General features: G+C 41.9%; 1 protein-coding gene across 2 annotated transcripts in view; it reads right to left on the bottom strand.

Moving 5' to 3' along the window:
* The window catches only part of LOC141102380 (galactosylgalactosylxylosylprotein 3-beta-glucuronosyltransferase 1-like), a 44594-nt gene extending 22681 nt beyond the window's left edge, over positions 1 to 21913 (bottom strand). Inside the window, exon 1 of one of the 2 annotated variants that reach the window (XM_073591335.1) lies at positions 21798 to 21913. In XM_073591335.1, coding sequence (XP_073447436.1) covers positions 21798 to 21888 — 91 coding nt within the window. In that variant the 5' untranslated portion in view covers positions 21889 to 21913. Of the gene's footprint in view, positions 1 to 21775 lie in introns of both variants that reach the window. The other variant, XM_073591336.1, reaches the window with a different exon arrangement.
* Positions 21914 to 22679: the final 766 nt, after the last annotated feature.

Here is a 22679-nt window from a genome sequence, read left to right as displayed (position 1 = left end):
CATGGCCCAGATAAATGAGATTCTTCACAGACACCCTTAAGTCTGATTTTAACCCTAATTCTAGATACTAAAACCCTAGTTCTAACCATTCAAAATAATTTACTTAAGCGCTGATACAGATAAGATAAGAACCTAATTAATAAGTGAAATTATATAGTTCAGCTGCAGCTATTTAAATGTGCTCCGATACCACATACATGAATAGTAAATAAAAATAGTAAAAGTGCGCTTAAACCCAACTTAATACACAGTGCACAGTACTGCAAACACTAACTATCCGTAGAAAATGATACCATAAGGGATGTGTGGTGACAATATGTGAAAAATACTGTGAACAGATGTATGAATGTTAAACGAAGCGTGTCATGTGTATACCACAAATGTAAAACATCACATAGTATGAAAACCAAAAGTGCAAATGCGTTGTAAATGATCATAAAAGTAATACATACACTCAAAAAAGTAAAACATAACCAATATATAAATGTGCGTGATATTGGTGTGAGTTAGCAAAATTGCAAAAGAAACGCACAAAGATGCCCAAAAAATTCACAAGTATCATCAATGGTGTGATAAATAACTAATGTGATAGTGCACCAAAATTTTCAAAAATCAAGTCCAAATGGTGTAGGTGTCCAAGCAAAATTAAAATTCTACATAAAAAATCTGTGAAAAGTGTCTTGGCATTCCAAAAAGGTCCCATATAAATTATTGTGATCGTTGTATAAACTTTTCTTCTGGAACCCCCGCTTGTGTCCCCACTCACCGGAAGACCCAACCCCTGCAGGGGTAATGGGCAAGTAAAAGTAAATCCACTGGTAGGAATCAATCGGTGTCCCCCTCTGTGGTTCCGCAATCTCCTTCCTGGTTGGGTTGTCACTGGTCCTTTAAGAAAGTCCACCAGAGCGTATCCATATATATGGAGAAGAGAGGAGCCTCATAGTGTAAATCCAAAAATTTTGTATTATTTTAGCCAGTCAGCTTACATAAAAATGAAATCATTAAAATAGGTAAAACAAATAAATAAAGTCTGACTAAAGAAATAGCACTGTTCCGCTGGCTGGTGGAGAGCCGGTAGTTGAAACAGTAACGAGGCAGCGGCGTGCGTTCCATGGCCGATCTGCCAAAAACCGTAACTGAACGAACAACAGACTGTGCAGCGACGTATGCGTACCAACATGACCACGCCTTACGCGTTTCGTCATCAAGATGTCATCTGAGGCGCGGCCATCTTGGTACACCATACGTCCATATATACAACAGGGAGGCGCTGCGTGTCCAATCAGAATGGTAAAAGAGCCGCACTCCACCCAGCGGGGAATGTTAATTGCGCTCTATTGGAAAGATTAAGACGTGACCCACTGCCCCAGCACCCCCTGGTGGAAAGAAATAAAGACTGCAAAAATGATATAAAAAAGATGTGTGACAGCTGTCTCAGGGGGGCACCTCCGTGCAAACAAAGCAGAAGCAATGGGTGACAAGCACACAGATAAAAGTGCAGTTCGCCCGCATATGATCACTAAAACAACAAGAAAACAAAAAACACGTATCAAATGCCACCACTCATGAATAAAAAGTAGCTTGGTGCCTAGAGGACATAACGTGGACATTGATTTAAATTGCTTCTTATCGAATTTCTAGCTCTACCTCCTAACTCCTGTACCAATTTATATCGGATATAGGATACATAACACATACCAGTGACCCTCCTATATGTATTCGCATATATTTCCACAATAAATCTTGTATTTCTTACCAATTCTATTCATTTCATGATATTTGTTTACATTCCCTCATATTCAACATAGCCTCCTTTGCCAGCCCTTTCAGGGCCAATTAATCGATATCAACTCCACATAAAACCATAGTGGGTACTATATACCTCCTCCTCTTCTTCCTCTTCCCCTTCTTTCTTCTTCTTTTTTTACATTTTTTCCAATGTGCACATTTTTAGATGGTTTTACAGTTTCCACATCCGTTTTGCAATAATAGAAGGTTTCACCAGGAACTGGAGTTCCCTCATTTTTATTCATGTATGTGAGATATTGTTTATGGATGATCCACGTTAGTTAACATTTAATGGCGCAAATATAAATTTTTATATCTCTTGCCCCCTTACTCACATTCGTTTTTCATATGTAATATTAATTTGGTTCTTACACTTTTTAATATTTTTTGATCTAATAATGTTCTCTACAGATGCATTATTCTAAACAATGCTTAGCACATTTTTGGTCTAATATCGAACCATATATATCTTTGTATATTTTTGTAAATGTTATTTTCACATTTCTCTACCACCATTTTAATTAATACTTTTTATTCATGAGTGGTGGCATTTGATACGTGTTTTTTGTTTTCTTGTTGTTTTAGTGATCATATGCGGGCGAACGGCACTTTTATCTGTGTGCTTGTCACCCATTGCTTCTGCTTTGTTTGCACAGAGGCGCCCCCCTGAGACAGCTGTCACACATCTTTTTATATCATTTTTGCAGTCTTTATTCCTTTCCACCAGGGGATGCTGGGGCAGTGGGTCACGTCTTAATCTTTCCAATAGAGCGCAATTAACATTCCCCGCTGGGTGGAGTGCGGCTCTTTTACCATTCTGATTGGACACGCGGCGCCTCCCTGTTGTATATATGGACGTATGGTGTACCAAGATGGCCGCGCCTCAGATGACGTCTTGATGACGAAACGCGTAAGGCGTGGTCACGGTACGCATACGTCGCTGCACAGTCTGTTGTTCGTGCACTTCCAGTTTTTGGCAGATCGGCCGTGGAACGCACGCCGCTGCCTCATTACTGTTTCAACTACCGGCTCTCCACCAGCCAGCGGAACAGTGCTATTTCTTTAGTCAGACTTTATTTATTTGTTTTACCTATTTTAATGATTTCATTTTTATGTAAGCTGACTGGCTAAAATAATAAAATTTTTTTGGATTTACACTATGAGGCTCCTCTCTTCTCCATATATATGGATACGCTCTGGTGGACTTTCTTAAAGGACCAGTGACAACCCAACCAGGAAGGAGATTACGGAACCACAGAGGGGGACACCGATTGATTCCTACCAGTAGATTTACTTTTACTTGCCCATTACCCCTGCAGGGGTTGGGTCTTCCGGTGAGTGGGGACACAAGCGGGGGTTCCAGAAGAAAAGTTTACACAACGATCACAATAATTTATATGGGACCTTTTTGGAATGCCAAGACACTTTTCACAGATTTTTTATGTAGAATTTTAATTTTGCTTGGACACCTACACCATTTGGACTTGATTTTTGAAAATTTGGGTGCACTATCACATTAGTTATTTATCACACCATTGATGATACTTGTGCATTTTTTGGGCATCTTTGTGCGTTTCTTTTGCAATTTTGCTAACTCACACCAATATCACGCACATTTATATATTGGTTATGTTTTACTTTTTTGAGTGTATGTATTACTTTTATGATCATTTACAACGCATTTGCACTTTTGGTTTTCATACTATGTGATGTTTTACATTTCTGGTATACACATGACACGCTTCGTTTAACATTCATACATCTGTTTACAGTATTTTTCACATATTGTCACCACACATTCCTTATGGTATCATTTTAATAATATACACCTTTGAACAGCGCCACATTCCCCACTAGAGTTTTTTATTAATTTTTGGATTTCACCTCGGTGTTTTTCCATTTTCTGGGGGGGGCTGCAGTTCTCTTTTAAGTATTGTCCTAAGCGTGGAATATTTTAGTTTGTACTAACTATCCATAGGCAAACAAAAGTTGTGTAACTGTAAACAACAATTATATATAATAATAATAATCCTTCCTCTGTGAGTAGAGGTAAAAAGAGATGTGACAAAATGTGTGAAGAAAAAATTCCAACGAAAAAGTCACCACCACCTCAGTGTAAAGTTCCTGCTCACCTTCAAAAAATGGAAAAACCCCTGAGTCCAATATCTCTTTTCAAAACGGGGATCCATAGCGAAACACCGGAAGTGACGTCACTGGCTCCTCCAGTGACTTCACTTCCAGTGTTTCGTTATACTGGACCTGCAGTGAGGAGGAGAACTGTTGTGCAGTACAAATACTACATTTATCCTTGTGAACTGGTTGTAATAATTTTGGCTTTAAAGTAAATGAAAACAGTTTCACTTTGTGGGAGCCAGCCACAGATTATAGAAACCTGTGTAATGTGATGATAATATTCTACCGATCAAATATTTAAAAATCAGATTTGACAAATAATTGATCTTCTGATTATTGAATGCAAAATGAAAAAACTTCACAATTCTCCTACCTGGAAGTCGCCACCCTCTGCGGTACTTCAGTTTATTATATTGCAAATTGTTTACAAAAATAACAATTTTGTTCACTTTGTGAATAATTCTGGAACAAATTTGGAAGAAATCAGTGAAGAACACAAGCAAAGAGAGGGAACAAACCGCGGCCGAATAGAAGTAATATAGCGTCCAGGGTGTTTATAGATTGGGAGTGTTTTCTGAGGGTCTTTATTGAGGGTGCTTTTGGGAGGTATTTATTGGATGTGTTTTTTGTGGGTATTTATTGGGGTCTTTATGGGGGGGGTGTTTTTGGGTTTGTTTAGTGTGGGTGCTTTTTGGTGTGTTTATTAGGGGTGTTTATTGGTGGTGTTTCAAAACACAAAAGTGGATAGGACGTCTATAACAAACAGAGGTTAAATGTCAGTTATGTAGAAAAAAAAGATCCGCACTCCGGTTGTTGCTCTTAAAATTTCTTCATTTTATTGAATAGCCACAGTGAACAAACGCTGATTAAGTCAGTTAACAGGTTTTTGCCTATAAGGCCTTAGTCATAACCACATTACAGACATAAAACTTTGGCTGAGTAGAGTAATGTAGAAAAAATTATCCGCACTCCGGTTGTTGCTCTTAAAATTTCTTCATTTTATTGAATAGCCACAGTGAACAAACGCTGGTTAAATCAGTTGACGCGTTTCAACCTATAAGGCCTTAGTCATAACCACATTACAGACATAAAACTTTGAAACAAATAGTAGCTCTAAAGATCACAGGCTCCACCCATTGGTTGTCCTAATTGACCGCAGGCAATTATCTAAAAAAGAGAATCAGCTGCAATACATATAGGGTGATCCATGTGTATGCCACTAATTTTCACACAACTTGTAGTGACAATATGCACATGTGTGTACACACGCGTATGTACACACATGTGCATACATTTATACACATATAGACATATGCATAAAGGAGTACACCATGAAATTCAAAAAACATTAAATAAAAAAAGATGAAAATAATAATCCAGGTACGTATGTGAAAAAAAAAACCCAGAAGAAAGAAAGGAAGAGAGAGAGAGGAGGCTCTGGGGAGAGGCATTCTTAATGTAAGTGCAAGTCCAGATCCCACCTCAGGTTTAACCCCTGAGGCATCTAGTTTTTAATCTAAAAATGCACCATGCCTCTCTCCCTGTCACCTCCTCTGGGCGAGTGAGACAATCGTTCTATTCCTCTGAAGCTGAATGAGGAAGGATCGCCCTGATGACATTCTCTAAAGTAACCTGTTGCATTCAAAATATTTTTAGCATTTGGATTATTTGTGTCACAGTAGTGTTCCCTTATACGGGCTCTCAAAGGACGTGTGATACAACCAACATATTGGAGGTGGCATAAAATACAGGTGATAAATTACATTGTTTGTGCCACAGTTGATGTATTGCTGTATAATGAACCCGTCATCTGTGGCTGTGGCAACAAACGTTTTACCCAAAAGACACAAATTACAGTACCTACAGATTTTTGTATTACAATGGTAACTTCCAGGATAGGAGAGCCAGGTGGGTTGGCATTGTTTAGATGAGAAAAGACTGGGTGATAGTGCAGTCCCTAACGTGGACGCACGTCAGCTAGAAAAATGGCAACCTGCTTGTAAAATCCCACTTAAATCTTTATCTGTATACAGTATTGGCAGATTCTTTTTTATTATTCTGACTATTTGATGAAATTCTTGGGAAAATGTAGTAACAAATAGACATGTGCATTCGTTTTCGCCCAAATGCGTTTTGTCCGAATTTCAGGTATTTTCGTCATCGTTTTAACAAACGATAACGAAAGCGCAGAATACGAAAACCGAAAGACCCGACATAAACAAATGCTTTATTTTCGTTTTTGTTGCGACAACAGTTCGATATAGATAGGAGATTCGACATGACGCTGACAATAACGATCTGTGTCCATCGAACCTGTGGTCGAATGTGCCTAACCTGAACTCTATTAGTCCAAGATAATTCGACATAGAGAGAAAAGATTCGACATAGAGAGAAAAGATCGCTGCTGGAATTGGGTGGGGGAAGTAAAAATAATGATGATGATGATGAATGTTATTGGCCGATTGTAACCAAAGAGGAGGGGCAGTAAAATAGCTAGAACTAAGTACACACGTACAGCCAACTTACTTTCACTTACGATTTGCTAGCAGAGAGAGACACACACACTGAATCATTTCAGAAGACAGTCAATCTTAGCTGGTCCGTTTGTCAGAGAACCTGAATTATTTAGCAATTAAGCATAATCACAGCAGCAGAACAATAGTGAAGCAAGCTACAGTTCAACTTAACTTTTTCATAATAATCTGCTGCTATTGTGTTAGTGTTGTGAACTTGATAGTGATACTAGTTTTGCTAGTGTTGTGATAGCCTCAGAGGCTGCCCGTGTTGTTGGGGGGGGGGTCATTTATTATTATAGATTCTATATTATAATGCCATATCAATATCTGACACAACGTCGGATCCCGCGCCCGCCATTGCACTTTGAGAATTGAGAAACGAATGTGAAAGTTGGCTGACTGTTGGGGTAGAGTAGACCATTCAACATGAACGCAGAAGATTCGACAAAGCAACGAAAAACATACAAACGTCGAATTTTTGGCTTTTGGTGTCTGTCGAAAGTTCTAAGAAGATTCGACGGAGCCGCTAAACTGTGCGCCGCTGCAATCGTACATTTCCGGTCAAATGCATCCGCCCATAGGCTATAGAACAATTCTAATGTTGCTTGACTAGTAAAATAATTAATAAATATAATTATTACTAGTCATACAACATTAGAATTCTACTACAGCTAGCTTGTAGCTGGAAAATTCGACCGGAAATGTACGATTGCGGCGTCGTACAGTTTAGCTGCTCCGTCGAATCTTCTTTGAACATTCGACAGACACCATAAGCCTTCAATGACAGATTCGACCTTAATTCATTTGGATTTTCGGACGAATGCAATTTTGTAACGAAAAACGAAATGAATAAAAAACGAATTTCAGGAGTAACTAACTAAATTTATTTTTCGGACGAAAACTAAATTCCGAAACGAAATATTTCAGTGTGCACATGTCTAGTTACAAACGTAATAGGTTTGCCCGTTCTTCTATTTCTAGAGTTGTAAGGTTTATAAGATTTATTCTTATTCCTATACTCTCTCTTGGTTTTAGGTTTATCTGACAGTAATTCTTCTCTGTCCATTATCAAACCCTTTTCAGTCCTTGGTGTATAAATGCCCCGTACACACGATCAGATTTTCCGACAACAAATGTTGGATGTGAGCTTGTTGGCTGAAAGTCTGACCTTGTGTACGCTCCATCGGACATTTGTTGCCGGACTTTCCGCCAACAAATGTTGGCTAGCAGGTTCTCAAATTTTCCGCCAACAAAACTTTGTTGCCGGAATTTCCGATCGTGTGTATACAAGTCCAACGCACAAAAGTTCCACGCATGCTCGGAATCAAACAGAAGGAGCCGCACTGGCTATTGAACTTCCTTTTTCTTGGCTCGTCATACGTCTTGTATGTCACCACGTTCAGAATTATTGGCCAACATTTGAGTGACCGTGTGAACAAAAAATCCACGGTTTTGTTGTCGGAAAATCCGATCGTGTGTACGGGGGGATAACAGATTCGTTATAATCTCGGTCCAATAAACGCTGATGAATGACCTTTGCATTCCAGCTTAAAGGCTGAGTCTGTTGAACAGTTTCGTTTGGCGCGAATAAACTCCCCAGAAGGGATGGCATTGATGGCGTGGGATGGATGACAACTGGCTGCAAAAAGTGTAGTGTTACCAGAGCACGGTTTCCTATAGGTGCACGTTGAAACATCACCTGTAGTTGGATCACCCATTAGAGTGATGTCTAAAAAGTTGATATTAAAAGCATCATACTCAATTGAAAAATGCAAATTTAACTGATTGTCATTAAGGCATTTCTACATTACTCTACTCAGCCAGCGACTGTGGAGCTCTGTTATCTATGTGGTGGTGTATGGGTAGTAGCACTGACTTTTCTGTTTATAAATGTCAGTTATGGTCCTGGTATCTACAGTAAAGAGAGGCCCGGAGTAAAGGAGAGAAAAGACATGGACGGAGGTCCGGCATGACAGGGGTTAAAGGGGTTTGGGTCAAGGAGTGGTTTCAGCCTAGTATGATAGGATATATAAGCGGTGGGACTTACTGATTGGTGTGTAGGCCAGGAATGGGTAGAGCTACAGTAGTCAAGCTAGGGTTCTGAGGGCGTCTTCAATCAGAGGAAAGCTGCATTGGGAAAAATTTCCCACCCTCTCTCCCCTTTCTTGTTTCTGGATTTTGGTTCTGGGATCCCCCCCCCCTACTTTTTAAAAAAAGCTTTATTGTTTTTGCTGTGGTTCTATATCATGGCAGCAAGCAGGGTACAAGGTCCTGGTAGGTTAGTATGGGGCAAACATATACTTGATAGAGACCCGTCTGAGGTACGGCTCCCAGTAGTTGGTATGTTGGTTTCTGCGACTTGTTGTCCCTAAGTCGGTGCTTAAGGCCTAATAAGTTGGATGCAGGTACTTTCTTCTTTGATGCCTACCAGGACCTTGAGGCTCCACTGGGTTTAACGTGTTATTTACCTCTTATGTATACAGTTTGGTAATAAAAGTTTGCTAGTAGACATGTGCATGATGAAAAAATTTGTTTAGTTTAGTTTCATTTTGATTCGTTACTCTAGTTATTTCGTTTAGTTAAATTCGGTGGGTCAGTTCAATTTGTTTTCAGAATTCTTTTTCGGAATTTGTATTTGGAATTCGTATTTTCTTCGCATTTACCGATTTTTTTTCTATTCAAAACAATCAAATCGATACATTTTCGAATTGTTTAAAACGAAAATGTTATATTGTTTTCGATTCGAATGTAGCAAAGTGAACAAACAAAAAATTAATCTTCATCAAATGAATACAATGACTCTTTAAATCACCTTTGGTTTAACAAAAACAGCATTATTTCGAAATGGTGTTCTAATAACACACACAGTCTTTGTTTTCAGCAATATGTGTAGTGAGAATTCGACTGGAGTTCAATGTAAAATTCGATTAGAATTTCAGTTCGAATTTCCGAAACTCAGACGAATTTTGTTACGTTATTCGGAGCATTTGTTAAAATTTGTTTATATTGTAATTCGGGTATTCGGATATAGCCGAATCTCCAAATAACGAAAAATTTCTCTGATTATTAATTTGGAAACTAAAGGAATCGCACGTCTAGCTGCTATGGCCATTTAACTCCAGCTTGTGGTTATGTGGTTGTTTATAAGGGATGAAGGGAGTGATGGTCAGAGCAGAATGGAGACAAATCATCTTTAATACCCTAGTCATGTCTCATGTGGTATTGGGGCATAGGTGGATGTTCGCAGGTTCACAACACAGGGTCCAGGGATGCCACCCATAATCTGACACCAGCAGAAAAACAGCCCCATCATAAAAAGCAAATTATAACCAGTGAAAGTGAAACCAGTCAGGGACCAGCACTGCTGGAGCTGAGGGACTCTCCTAGCTGCCGGGGGAAGAACTCCACCAGTGAGAGTGGGGGGCAAGCAAAGGGAAAGGAAAGACAGATTCTGGTGGTAGGGGACTCAATTCTTAGAAGGACAGAGAGACCAATCTGTAACAAAGACCTGAAGCGCCGAACAGTATGTTGTCTACCAGGCGCTCGGGATCGGCACATCATGGATCTGGTGGACAGATTACTGGGAGGGGCTGGGGAAGACCCGGCTGTCATGGTGCACGTTGGCACCAATGACAAAGTCAGAGGCACATGGAGTGTCCTAAAGAATGATTTTAGGGACTTAGGAGCTAAATTGAGGAAAAGGACCTCCAAGGTAGTATTCTCAGGAATACTACCGGTACATCGAGCCATAAAGGCAGACGGAGATTAGGGAAGTAAACAAATGGCTGAAGAGCTGGTGTAGTAAGGAGGGGTTTGGGCTCCTGGAGGACTGGGCCGACTTCTCAGTCAATAACCAGTACTATAGTAGGGACGGACTGCACCTAAATGAGGAGGGTGCAGATCAGCTGGGAATGAAGATGGCCAAAAAGTTAGAGGGGTTTTTAAACTAGGCGATGGGGGGGGGGTCCAGAGGTAGAGATAGTCAGCGCGGAACATATTCCAGAGGGTAGTATTGGGGGCATTAGTGGTAGGTTGACCAAAGCACATAAACCCAAGGTAAGTATAGTAGCAAGTCCTAGTTGCAATCTCGGAACACCCAATAAGAGGATAATAGGAGGAGCCTGGCAGACAAGATGGGTGAAGTAGAGATACTGTTGCACGAGGAGGATTTGGATTTTGTGGGAATTTCAGAGACCTGGTTGGAGGGGTATGCCTATATATATCAAGAATAATGTACAAGTGAATGTGAGAGATGACATCACTAAGGGAGCTAGGGAGGAGGTGGAATCCTTATGGGTAGAGCTCCAAAGGGATGAAGCTAAGGGGAAAATAATACTGGGACTATACTATAGGCCACCTAACCTGAGGGAGGAAGGGGAGACAGATCTCCTATCACAATTTGGATTAGCAGCAAGGATGGAAAGTGTTATCATAATGGGGGATTTTAACTATCCAGACATAGACTGGGCGGAGGTAACCGCGCATTCATCTAAGGCTCGCCAGTTCCTAAATGTCTTGCATGACAATTTTATGGGTCAGATGGTAGACGCACCAACTAGAAATAAAGCGTTACTGGATCTACTGATTACCAACAATAGAGACCTGATCACGGATATGGAAATACGGGGCAATTTAGGTAACAGCGATGACAGGTCAATTGGCTTCAGTATAAATCACACAAATAGGAAACATAAGGGGAATGCCAACTTCCCTAAACTACGAGCCTTGCTAGAAGGCATAAATTGGGATAAATTCTTAGGAACAAAGAACACATAGGAGAGATGGGCTTGCTTTAAGAGCATATTAAATAAGGGCATTAGCCAATGCATTCCATTGGGTAATAAATTTAAAAGAGCGAACAAAAGTCCTGGATGGCTTAACTCCAATGTAAAAATGCATATAAAAGCAAAGGAGAAGGCCTTCAAAAAATACAAGGTTGAGGGATCATCATCAGCATTTAGAGTATATAAAGAATGCAACAAGAAATGTAAGGGTGCAATTAGGGCGGCTAAAATAGAACATGAAAGATACATAGCAGAGGAGAGCAAAAAAAAATCCCAAGAAATTCTTTAAGTATGTAAACAGTAAAAAAGGGAGGACAGACCATATTGGCGTTATAAAGAATGAGGAAGGACATCTGGTTACAAAGGATGGGGAGATGGCGAAGGTATTGAATTTATTCTTCTCTTCAGTCTTCACAAGGGAATCGGGGGGCTTCAGTAACCAAAACTGCAGTGTTTATCCTCATAACACAACACAGGAAGCACCTCCATGGTTAACAGAGGACAGAATTACAATTAGACTTGGGAAACTTAACATTAATAAATCACCGGGACCAGATGGCTTGCACAAGAGGGTACTTAGGGCACTCAGTCAAGTAATTGCCAGACCATTGTTCCTAATTTTTACTGACAGTCTACTGACTGGAATGGTACCAGCTGATTGGAGAAAAGCCAATGTAGCACCAATATTTAAAAAGGGCCCAAAATACATCCCTGGGAATTACAGACCAGTTAGCCTAACATCAATAGTATGTAAACTCTTGGAGGGGATGAAAAGGGACTATATACAAGATTTTAGTAATGAGAATGGTATCATTAGCAGTAATCAACATGGATTCATGAAGAATCATTCTTGCCAAACCAATCTATTAACCTTCTATGAGGAGGTGAGTTGCCATCTAGATAAAGGAAGGCCCGTAGACGTGGTGTATCTGGATAATTCTCCCACTGTACAAGGCTCTGGTCCGGCCGCACCTGGAGTATGCTGTCCAGTTCTGGGCACCAGTCCTCAGGAAGGATGTACTGGAAATGGAGCGAGTAAAAAGAAGCACAACAAAGCTAATAAAGGGTCTGGAGGATATTAGTTATGAAGAAAGGTTGCGAGCTCTGAACTTATTCTCTCTGGGGAAGAGACGCTTGAGAGGGGATATGATTTCAATAAAATACAAATTCGAGTTCGAGTTGAACTCATGTTCTACTCGAAGATCGGCTGTTCGCCAGTTCGCCAAACAGCAAACAATTTGGGGTGTTCGCGGCAAATTCAAAAGCCGCGGAACACCCTTTAAAATTCTATGGGAGAAATCAAAAGTGCTAACTTTAAAGGTTTATATGCATGGTATTGTCATAAAAAGTATTTGGGGACATGGGTCCTGCCCCAGGGGACATGTATCAATGCAAAAAGAAGTTTTAAAAACGGCCATTTTTTCGGGAGCAGTGATTTTAACCACTTCAGCCCCGGAAGGATTTACCCCCTTCCTGACCAGAGCACTTTTTACAATTTGGCACTGCGTCGCTTTAACTGCTAATTGTGCGGTCATGCAATGCTGTACCCAAACAAAATTTGCGTCCTTTTCTTCCCACAAATAGAGCTTTCTTTTGATGTTATTTGATCACCTCTGCTGTTTTTATTTTTTGCGCTATAAACGGAAAAAGACCGAAAATTTTGAAAAAAAATGACATTTTCTACTTTTTGTTGTAAAAAAAATCCAATAAACTCAATTTTAGTCGTACATTTAGGCCAAAATGTATTCGGCCACATGTCTTTGGTAAAAAAAATGTCAATAAGCGTATATTTATTGGTTTGCGCAAAAGTTATAGCGTCTACAAACTAGGGTACATTTTCTGGAATTTACACAGCTTTTTAGTTTATGACTGCCTATGTCATTTCTTGAGGTGCTAAAATGGCAGGGCAGTACAACCCCCCCCCCCCCAAATGACCCCAAATACTCACTATACCTCTCAGCAAATAGCTTGGGGTGTCTACTTTACAAAATAGGGTCATTTGGGGGGGGTTTGTGCCACCTGGGCATTCCATGGCCTCCGAAACTGTGATAGGCAGTGAAGAGTGAAATCAAAAATTTACGCCCTTAGAAAGCCTGAAGGCGGTGCTTGGTTTTCAGGGTCCTGTACGCGGCTAGGCTCCCAAAAAGTCCCACACATGTATGTATTTTGGGGTGTAATTTCACATATTCCCATGGCATGTTTGAGCAATATATCATTTAGTGACAACTTTGTGCAAAAAAAAAAAAAAATGTGTCTTTTTCCCGCAACTTGTGTCACAATAAAAAATATTCCATGGACTCGACATGCCTTTCAGCAAATAGCTTGGGGTGTCTACTTTCCAAAATGGGGTCATTTGGGGAGGTTTTGAACTGTCCTGGCATTTTATGCACAACATTTAGAAGCTTATGTCACACATCACCCACTCTTCTAACCACTTGAAGACAAAGCCCTTTCTGACACTTTTTGTTTACATGAAAAAATTATTTTTTTTTGCAAGAAAATTACTTTGAACCCCCAAACATTATATATTTTTTTAAAGCAAATGCCCTACAGATTAAAATGGTGGGTGTTTCATTTTTTTTTTTCCACACAGTATTTGCGCAGCGATTTTTCAAACGCATTTTTTGGGGAAAAAACACACTTTTTTAAATTTTAATGCACTAAAACACACTATATTGCCCAAATATTTGATGAAATAAAAAAGATGATCTTAGGCTGAGTACATGGATACCAAACATGACATGCTTTAAAATTGCGCACAAACGTGCAGTGGTAACAAAATAAATACATTTTTAAAAGCCTTTAAAAGCCTTTACAGGTTACCACTTTAGATTTACAGAGGAGGTCTACTGCTAAAATTACTGCCCTCGATCTGACCTTCGCGGTGATACCTCACATGCATGGTGCAATTGCTGTTTACATTTGACGCCAGACCGACGCTTGCGTTCGCCTTAGCGCGAGAGCAGGGGGGGACAGGGGTGCTTTTTTTTTTTTTTTTTTCCTTTATTATTTTTTTGCTTTTTTATCTTATTTTTAAACTGTTCCTTTCATTTTTTTTAATCATTTTTTTTGTTATCCCAGGGAATGTAAATATCCCCTATGATAGCAATAGGTAGTGACAGGTACTCTTTTTTGAAAAAATTGGGGTCTATTAGAACCTAGATCTCTCATCTGCCCTCAAAGCATCTGATCACACCAAGATTGGTGTGATAAAATGCTTCCCCAATTTCCCAATGGCGCTGTTTACATCCAGCGAAATCTAAGTCATGAAATGCTCGTAGCTTCCGGTTTCTTAGGCCACAGAGATGTTTGGAGCCCCTCTGGTCTCTGATCAGCTCTATGGTCAGCTGGCTGAATCACCGGCTGCATTCTCAGGTTCCCTGTTGAGACAGGAGAGCCAGAGAAAAACACGGAAGACGGTGGGGGGGGGCATTCCCTCCCACTGCTTGTAAAAGCAGTCTAGAGGCTAATTAGCCACTAGGATTGCTTTTACATGAAAGCCGACTGCTGGCTGAAAAGAATGATACCAAGATGATACCTAAACCAGCAGGCATGAAGACAAAAAAATGGTTAACAATAAAACACAAGTGCACAAACAAGTGTAGCGCTAGAGGTTTTGCAAGCTTATGATATTACGTATACATAACAAGAATATGAAAAAGAAAAGAATAAGTCTCTATCAATTCACAATGTGCAAAAATAAAGTCTCTGGTAATCTTCAGATGTCACTTCAAATACGGAAAATTATTCATAATCCAATGGTTGCATGCAACTTCCTAATCACCATATGGGGCCCCTTTTTATTTCATATGGGCTATTCCCCTGAGACGGTCCAGTGGACGGGTTGCCATCCATTATAAAGAGGGTTCCCTCACGGTTCTGGACAAGTTTGGAGTTCTGCTGCCATCCAGTTGAGAGGTCCTTTCCTTTTTATTACCTGTTGGTGATACAAGCTTGGTTGACTCATCGAACATATGTTCCTATGAGTCCAACCCCTCTGGTAAGCCTTCATTTCTTCTGTGTGGAGGGTCCATCACACTCAATTCTCTGCATGAGTTATCCACGTGGTGATTAGGAAGTTGCATGCAACCATTGGATTATGAATAATTTTCCGTATTTGAAGTGACATCTGAAGATTACCAGAGACTTTATTTTTGCACATTGTGAATTGATAGAGACTTATTCTTTTCTTTTTCATATTCTTGTTATGTATACGTAATATCATAAGTTTGCAAAACCTCTAGCGCTACACTTGTTTGTGCACTTGTAATTTTTAGACAAAATCCTTATTTGTTGTGTGAGCTGCTGACTTGTTGGGTAAGCGCAGGGTTAAACTTTTTTCTTTTCTGGTAACAATAAAACACAGTAAACGGTAAAGTATAAAAAATTGCATACCTGAAAAGCAAAGATGATAAAACATAATAACAATAAAACATTGCAGAATAGAATACAGTAAAAAAGAGCAGAACTATAGAGAGAGAATAGAGAGAGAACAATGAAACGACAACTACTTTTTTTTTATTGTATATATTTTTTTGTGTTTTTTTTTTTTTTACACTTTTTTTAGTAACTGTAACTTTTATAACTATAACCGGTTCCAGGTTCGGGTCTCTCAAAATGATATGGCATCTTGGGAGACCCTGTGAAAGTGTGTCCTAGTCTGTGCAATGCTTTACCCTACGCCAGGGGTCTTCAAACTTCGGCCCTCCAGGTGTTCAGGAACTACAATTCACATCATACCTAGTCATGTCTGTGAATGTCAGAGTTTTACAATGCCTCATGGGATGTGTAGTTCTGCAACAGCTGGAGGGCCGTAGTTTGAGGATCCCTGCCCTACGCTAATACTCAACTAGCGAATGGTAGCGTTCAAAACATTCACCAATGCAAAGACCAGGATTGTCAGGACAGGGGGGACAATAATAGCGGGTGTCACGCCTATATCCGCGCTTGCTGCAGACACAACATCCTTTTTGGGGGGGTTCGTTGGGTAGGGGTACTCAGGAGGACATAAAAATGCCTCTCATGCAGCCGACTGCATTTGGTTGGGGATGTGAATGGGGGAAGTACGGGCGCTGCAGAAGTGGTGGTTCCCAATTATTAGGATTGGCGAATGCAGCAGGAAGGGCATTATGGGCACGACGGGCCTGTGTTTGTCTTCTTCTTGGTGGCAGCGGGACACTACTTGTGCTTGCCGCCTCACCAGCTTGAACTGCACTTATGGGACTCGCCACATCACCAAGTGTTACTGCAGTGCTGGTTTGACTACGACCGGGGTGTATTAGGCCGCTGGTGCTTGCCAGTTCACCAAAACGCTACCAAAAAAACTGTTAGCGATCGCAGGGATCAGGCCTGACTCTGCGAACACTGCAGTTATGCGTTTAGTGTTTTGTAAGTGACAGTGATCGATAGATACTGCACTTGGGTGGGCTGGGCTGGGCGGAGGGGCAAAACGCAGGTGCTAGCAGGTATCTGGGCTGATCCCGCTAACACTGCGTTTTTGGGAACCCTAAACTGCTGGGGATGCTAGTATAGATCTGATCGGATCAGATATTGATCCATTCAGATACTATACCACTAAGGGAGGCGTATGCTGCGTGCGTGGGTGTTAGCGGTACTGGCGCTAATCTGACGCTGCCTGGGGCGACGCATATCACCACCGGGCGTTCAGGGGGCTAAACCTTTATTCGGTAATAAACGGCGGGTGCCCTGACACTATAAAAAATAAACGAACTAACCAGCATCACCCGTAACGGTTATACGGTGATCAGTGGTGAAAGGGTTAACTAGGGGGCAATCAAGGGGTTAAAACATTTATTAGGTAGTATATGGGGGTCCCTGATGGCGAACCTAAATATTTACCTCCCTAACTAGCGTCCCCAGTGACACTAATACAGCGATCAGAAAAATGATCGCTTAGCGACACTGGTGACGGGGGGTGATCAAGGGGTTAAAACTTTATTAGGGGGAGTTAGGGGGCTACCCTAGACCTAAAGTGGGCTAACTCTAACTGCCCTACCCCACTAACTGTCACAAACTGACACCATGCAGTAATCAGAAAAAAAAAACTGCTTGGTGTCAGTGTGACAGGGGTGATTGGGGGGCGATCGGGGGTGTAAAGTGTGCCTGGCATGTTCTACTGTGTGTGTTTGTTGGTGCACTCACAGTGAAGTCTTCTCTCCTCTGCGCCAGAACCGAAATTACTAAGCCGAGGAGAGATGACATAATTTCCTTTGCTGCTGTTTAGCATACAGCAGCAGAGGAATGATTCTGATTGGCTGGGAGCGATCGCGAGGGGGGGGGGCACGAACGGATGTCTCGCCTCTCATCGCTCCCAGACCAAAGCCGACTGCCTCGGGCACCGGGGGGGTCCGATCGGACCCCCCGCCCGCGGGAAGGCAATCACGTACCAGGTACGTGATTTTGCCTGCCCGTGCCATTCTGCAGACGTATATCTGCGTGAGGCGGTCGGCAAGTGGTTAATAATGCTGAAGTGAAACAATAAAAGTGTAATATTCCTTTAAATTTCGTACCTGGGGGGTGTCTATAGTATGCCTGTAAAGGGGTGCATGTTTCTCGTGTTTAGAACAGTCTGACAGCAACATGACATTTCAAAGGAAAAAAAGTCATTTAAAACTACTCGCGGCTATAATGAATTGTCGGTCCGACAATACACATAAAAGTTAATTGATAAAAACGGCATGGAAGTTCCCCACAGGGGAACCCAAATTTTTTTTAAAAATGGCGTGGGGGTCCCCCTAAATTCCATACCAGGCCCTTCAGGTCTGGTATGCATATTAAGGGGAACCCCGTGCCAAAATTGAAAAAAAAATGGCGTGGGGTCCCCCAAAAATCTATACCAGGCCCTTATCCGAGCACGCAACCTGGCAGGCCGCAGGAAAAGAGGGGGGCGACAGAGACCCCCTCCTGAACTGTACCAGGCCATATGCCCTCAACATTGGGAGGGTGCTTTGAGGTAGCCCACCAAAGCACCTTGTCCCCTGCCCGCAGACCCCCACAACCACCGGCCAAGGGTTGTGGGGATGAGGCCCTTTTCCCCATCAACATGGGTACAAGGTGCTTTGGGGGGCTACCTCAAAGCACCCTCCCAATGTTGAGGGCATGTGGCCTGGTACGGTTCAGGAGGGGGGACACTCTCTCGTCCCCCCCTCTTTTCCTGCGGCCTGCCAGGTTGCGTGCTCGGATAAGGGTCTGGTATGGATTTCTGGGGGGACCCCACGCCATTTTTTTTTAATTTTGGCACGGGGTTCCCCTTAAAATCCATACCAGACCTAAAGGGTCTGGTATGGATTTTGAGGGGGACCCCCAAGCCATTTTTTATTAAATTTTGGCTCGGGGTTCCCCTTAATATCCATACCAGACCTGAAGGGCCTGGTATGGAATTTAGGGGGACCCCAACACCATTTTTTTTTAAATTATGGCGCGGGGTTCCCCTTAATATCCATACCAGACCTGAAGGGCATGGTATGGAATTTAGGGGGAGCCCCACACATTTTTTTTTTTATTTTGGTTCGGGGTTCCCCTGTGGGGAAATCCCATGCAGTTTTTATCAATGAACTTTTATGTGTATTGTTAGACCGACAATTCATTAATAGCCGCGAGTAGTTTTAAATTACTTTTTTTCCTTTGAAATGTCATTTTGCTGTCAGACTGTTCTAAACACGGGAAACATGCGCCCCTTTACAGGCATACTATAGACACCCCCCAGGTACGAAATTTAAAGGAATATTACACTTTTATTGTTTCACTTTAAGCAAAATCACTGCTCCCGAAAAAACAGCCGTTTTTAAAAATTCTCTTTGCATTGATACATGTCCCCTGGGGCAGGACCCAGGTCCCCAAACACTTTTTATGACAATGACTTGCATATACAGTGGGGACGGAAAGTATTTAGACCCCCTTACATTTTTCACTCTTTGTTATATTGCAGCCATTTGCTAAAATCTTTTAAGTTCATTTTTTTCCTCATTAATGTACACACAGCACCCCATATTGTACACACAGCACCCCATATTGACAGAAAAACACAGAATTGTTGACATTTTTGCAGATTTATTAAAAAAGAAAAACTGAAATATCACATGGTCCTAAGAATTCAGACCCTTTGCTGTGACACTCATATATATAACTCAGGTGCTGTCCATTTCTTCTGATCATCCTTGAGATGGTTCTACACCTTCATTTGAGTCCAGCTGTGTTTGATTATACTGATTGGACTTGATTAGGAAAGCCACACACCTGTCTATATAAGACCTTACAGCTCACAGTGCATGTCAGAGAAAATGAGAATCATGAGGTCAAAGGAACTGCCTGAAGGGCTCAGAGACAGAATTTTGGCAAGGCACAGATCTGGCCAAGGTTACAAAAAAATTGCTGCACTTAAGGTTCCTAAGAGCACAGTGGCCTCCATAATCCTTAAATGGAAGACGTTTAGGATGACCAGAACCCTTCCTAGAGCTGGCCATCCGGCCAAACTGAGCTATCGGGGGAGAAGAGCCTTGGTGAGAGAGGTAAAGAAGAACCCAAAGATCACTGTGGCTGAGCTCCAGAGATGCAGTCGGGAGATGGGAGAAAGTTGTAGAAAGTCAACCATCACTGCAGCCCTCCACCAGTCGGGGCTTTATGGCACAGTGGCCCGACGGAAGCCTCTCCTCAGCTCAAGACACATGAAAGCCCACATGAAGTTTGCTAAAAAACACCTGAAGGACTCCAAGATGGTGAGAAATAAGATTCTCTGGTCTGATGAGACCAAGATAGAACTTTTTGGCCTTAATTCTAAGCGGTATGTGTGGAGAAAACCAGGCACTGCTCATCACCTGTCCAATACAGTCCCAACAGTGAAGCATGGTGGTGGCAGCATCATGCTGTGGGGGTGTTTTTCAGCTGCAGGGACAGGACGACTGGTTGCAATCGAGGGAAAGATGAATGCGGCCAAGTACAGGGATATCCTGGACGAAAACCTTCTCCAGAGTGCTCAGGACCTCAGACTGGGCCGAAGGTTTACTTTCCAACAAGACAATGACCCTAAGCACACAGCTAAAATAACAAAGGAGTGGCTTCACAACAACTCTGTGACTGTTCTTGAATGGCCCAGCCAGAGCCCTGACTTAAGCCCAATTGAGCATCTCTGGAGAGACCTAAAAATGGCCGTCCACCAACGTTTACCATCCAACCTGACAGAACTGGAGAGGATCTGCAAGGAGGAATGGCAGAGGATCCCCAAATCCAGGTGTGAAAAACTCGTTGCTTCTTTCCCAAAAAGACTCATGGCTGTATTAGATCAAAAGGGGGCTTCTACTAAATACTGAGCAAAGGGTCTGAATACTTAGGACCATGTGATATTTCAGTTTTTCTTTTTTAATAAATCTGCAAAAATGTCAACAATTCTGTGTTTTTCTGTCAATATGGGGTGCTGTGTGTACATTAATGAGGGAAAAAAATGAACTTAAATTATTTTAGAAAATGGCTGCAATATAACAAAGAGTGAAAAATTTAAGGGGGTCTGAATACTTTCCATCCCCACTGTAAGCCTTTAAAATGAGCACTTTTGATTATTCATGTTCCTGTCCCATAGACTATAACGGTGTTCGCGTGTTCGAACAAATTTTTTGCCTGTTCGCAAGATCTGCTGCGAACCGAACCAGGGGGTGTTCGGCTCATCCCTACTGGTGACCCCACAATAGGGATAAAACTTTTTTGCAGAAGGGAGTTTAACAAGACTCGTGGCCACTCATTAAAATTAGAAGAAAAGAGGTTTAACCTTAAACTACGTAGAGGGCTATTTACTGTAAGATCGGCAAGGATGTGGAATTTCCTTCCACAGGCGGTGGTCTCAGCGGGGGGGCATCGATAGTTTCAATAAACTATTAGATAAGCACCTGAACGACCACAACATACAAGAATATACAATGTAATACTGACATATAATCACACACATAGGTTGGACTTGATGGACTTGTGTCTTTTTTCAACCTCACCTACTATGTAACTATGAAACTATATAACAAGGAACACACCCTAGGTAGAACCTAGGTAGTCCCATTGCTTCAATAACAGCACACAGCGGGTGTAGAACTACAAATCCCAGTGTTCTTATAGCAGCACACAGCAGGTATAGTACTACAGAACCTAATGCTCCAATGAGCAGCCAGATCCCTCGGAAACCCCTTTTAATTCTGACCCCCCCCCCTCCCCATTTTTCCTTTGACCCCTCTCCCTAGTACAGGTCTCGGACCCCCTGTCCCCCTTTTAATTCTGACCCATCAATTTTTCTTTGACTCCTCTCCCTAGTACAGGTCCCTGTCTCTGGGTCACATTGCCAGTATTGGGATATTTGTCCATAGGCTGCGTAATCCAGCATGCCAGTTTTGTGGTCTCCACACTCCCCTTTACCTGTACCGGTATAGCTATTGATTGATCAGCCATACCGATCAGCTGACTGATTTACACTCTGACTATTGATTAGTTCTGCAAGTAATATATGTAATTATTGCCTAACATTGAAGTGAAATAGCAGTTACTTTTACAGGTACCTACCTGAATCTCCATACATACCCACCTGGGAGGTTTGCTGCATTCAGTGAAATATAGAGAAGAAGACCCAGAGAGAGAAGAATCACCAAGATGAGCAAAACGCTCCGTGTCCTCATTGTGATGTCTTTATTCTGCAGATTACGCCAAACAATGCAATATAACTGGACGGGTAATATTTAACTTGTGCGTGCAAAAACCAAATTATATTTACTTTACTGAGTGTGTAAAATATGACACTCAGAGTTCCAGAACAATGACACACTGACATGTGGGGGTCCCTGAACAATAACACACTGACACTTGGGGGTCCCAGAACAATGACACATTGATACTTGGGGTCCCAGAACAATGACACATTGATACTTGGGGGTCCCAGAACAATGACACATTGATACTTGGGGTCCCAGAACAATGACACACTGACATGTGGGGGTCCCTGAACAATAACACACTGACACTTGGGGGTCCCAGAAAAATTACACCCTGATACTTGGGGTCCCAGAACAATGACACACTGATACTTAGGGTCCCAGAACAATGACACACTGACACTTGGGGGTCCCAGAACAATGACACACTGACACTTGGGGGTCCCAGAACAATGACACACTGATACTTGGGGGTCCCAGAAAAATGACACCCTGATACTTGGGGTCCCAGAACAATGACACACTGACACTTGGGGGTCCCAGAACAATGACACACTGACACTTGGGGGTCCCAGAACAATGACACACTGATACTTGGGGGTCACAGAACAATGACACACTGATACTTGGGGTCCCAGAACAATGACACACTGATAATTGGGGTCCCAGAACAATGACACACTGATAATTGGGGTCCCAGAACAATGACACACTGATAATTGGGGTCCCAGAACAATGACACACTGATAATTGGGGTC

This window comes from Aquarana catesbeiana, linkage group LG07 (genome assembly GCF_042186555.1).
Source record: "Aquarana catesbeiana isolate 2022-GZ linkage group LG07, ASM4218655v1, whole genome shotgun sequence".
Classification (NCBI taxonomy): domain Eukaryota; kingdom Metazoa; phylum Chordata; class Amphibia; order Anura; family Ranidae; genus Aquarana; species Aquarana catesbeiana.
This window is presented reverse-complemented; position numbering and strand designations above follow the sequence as displayed.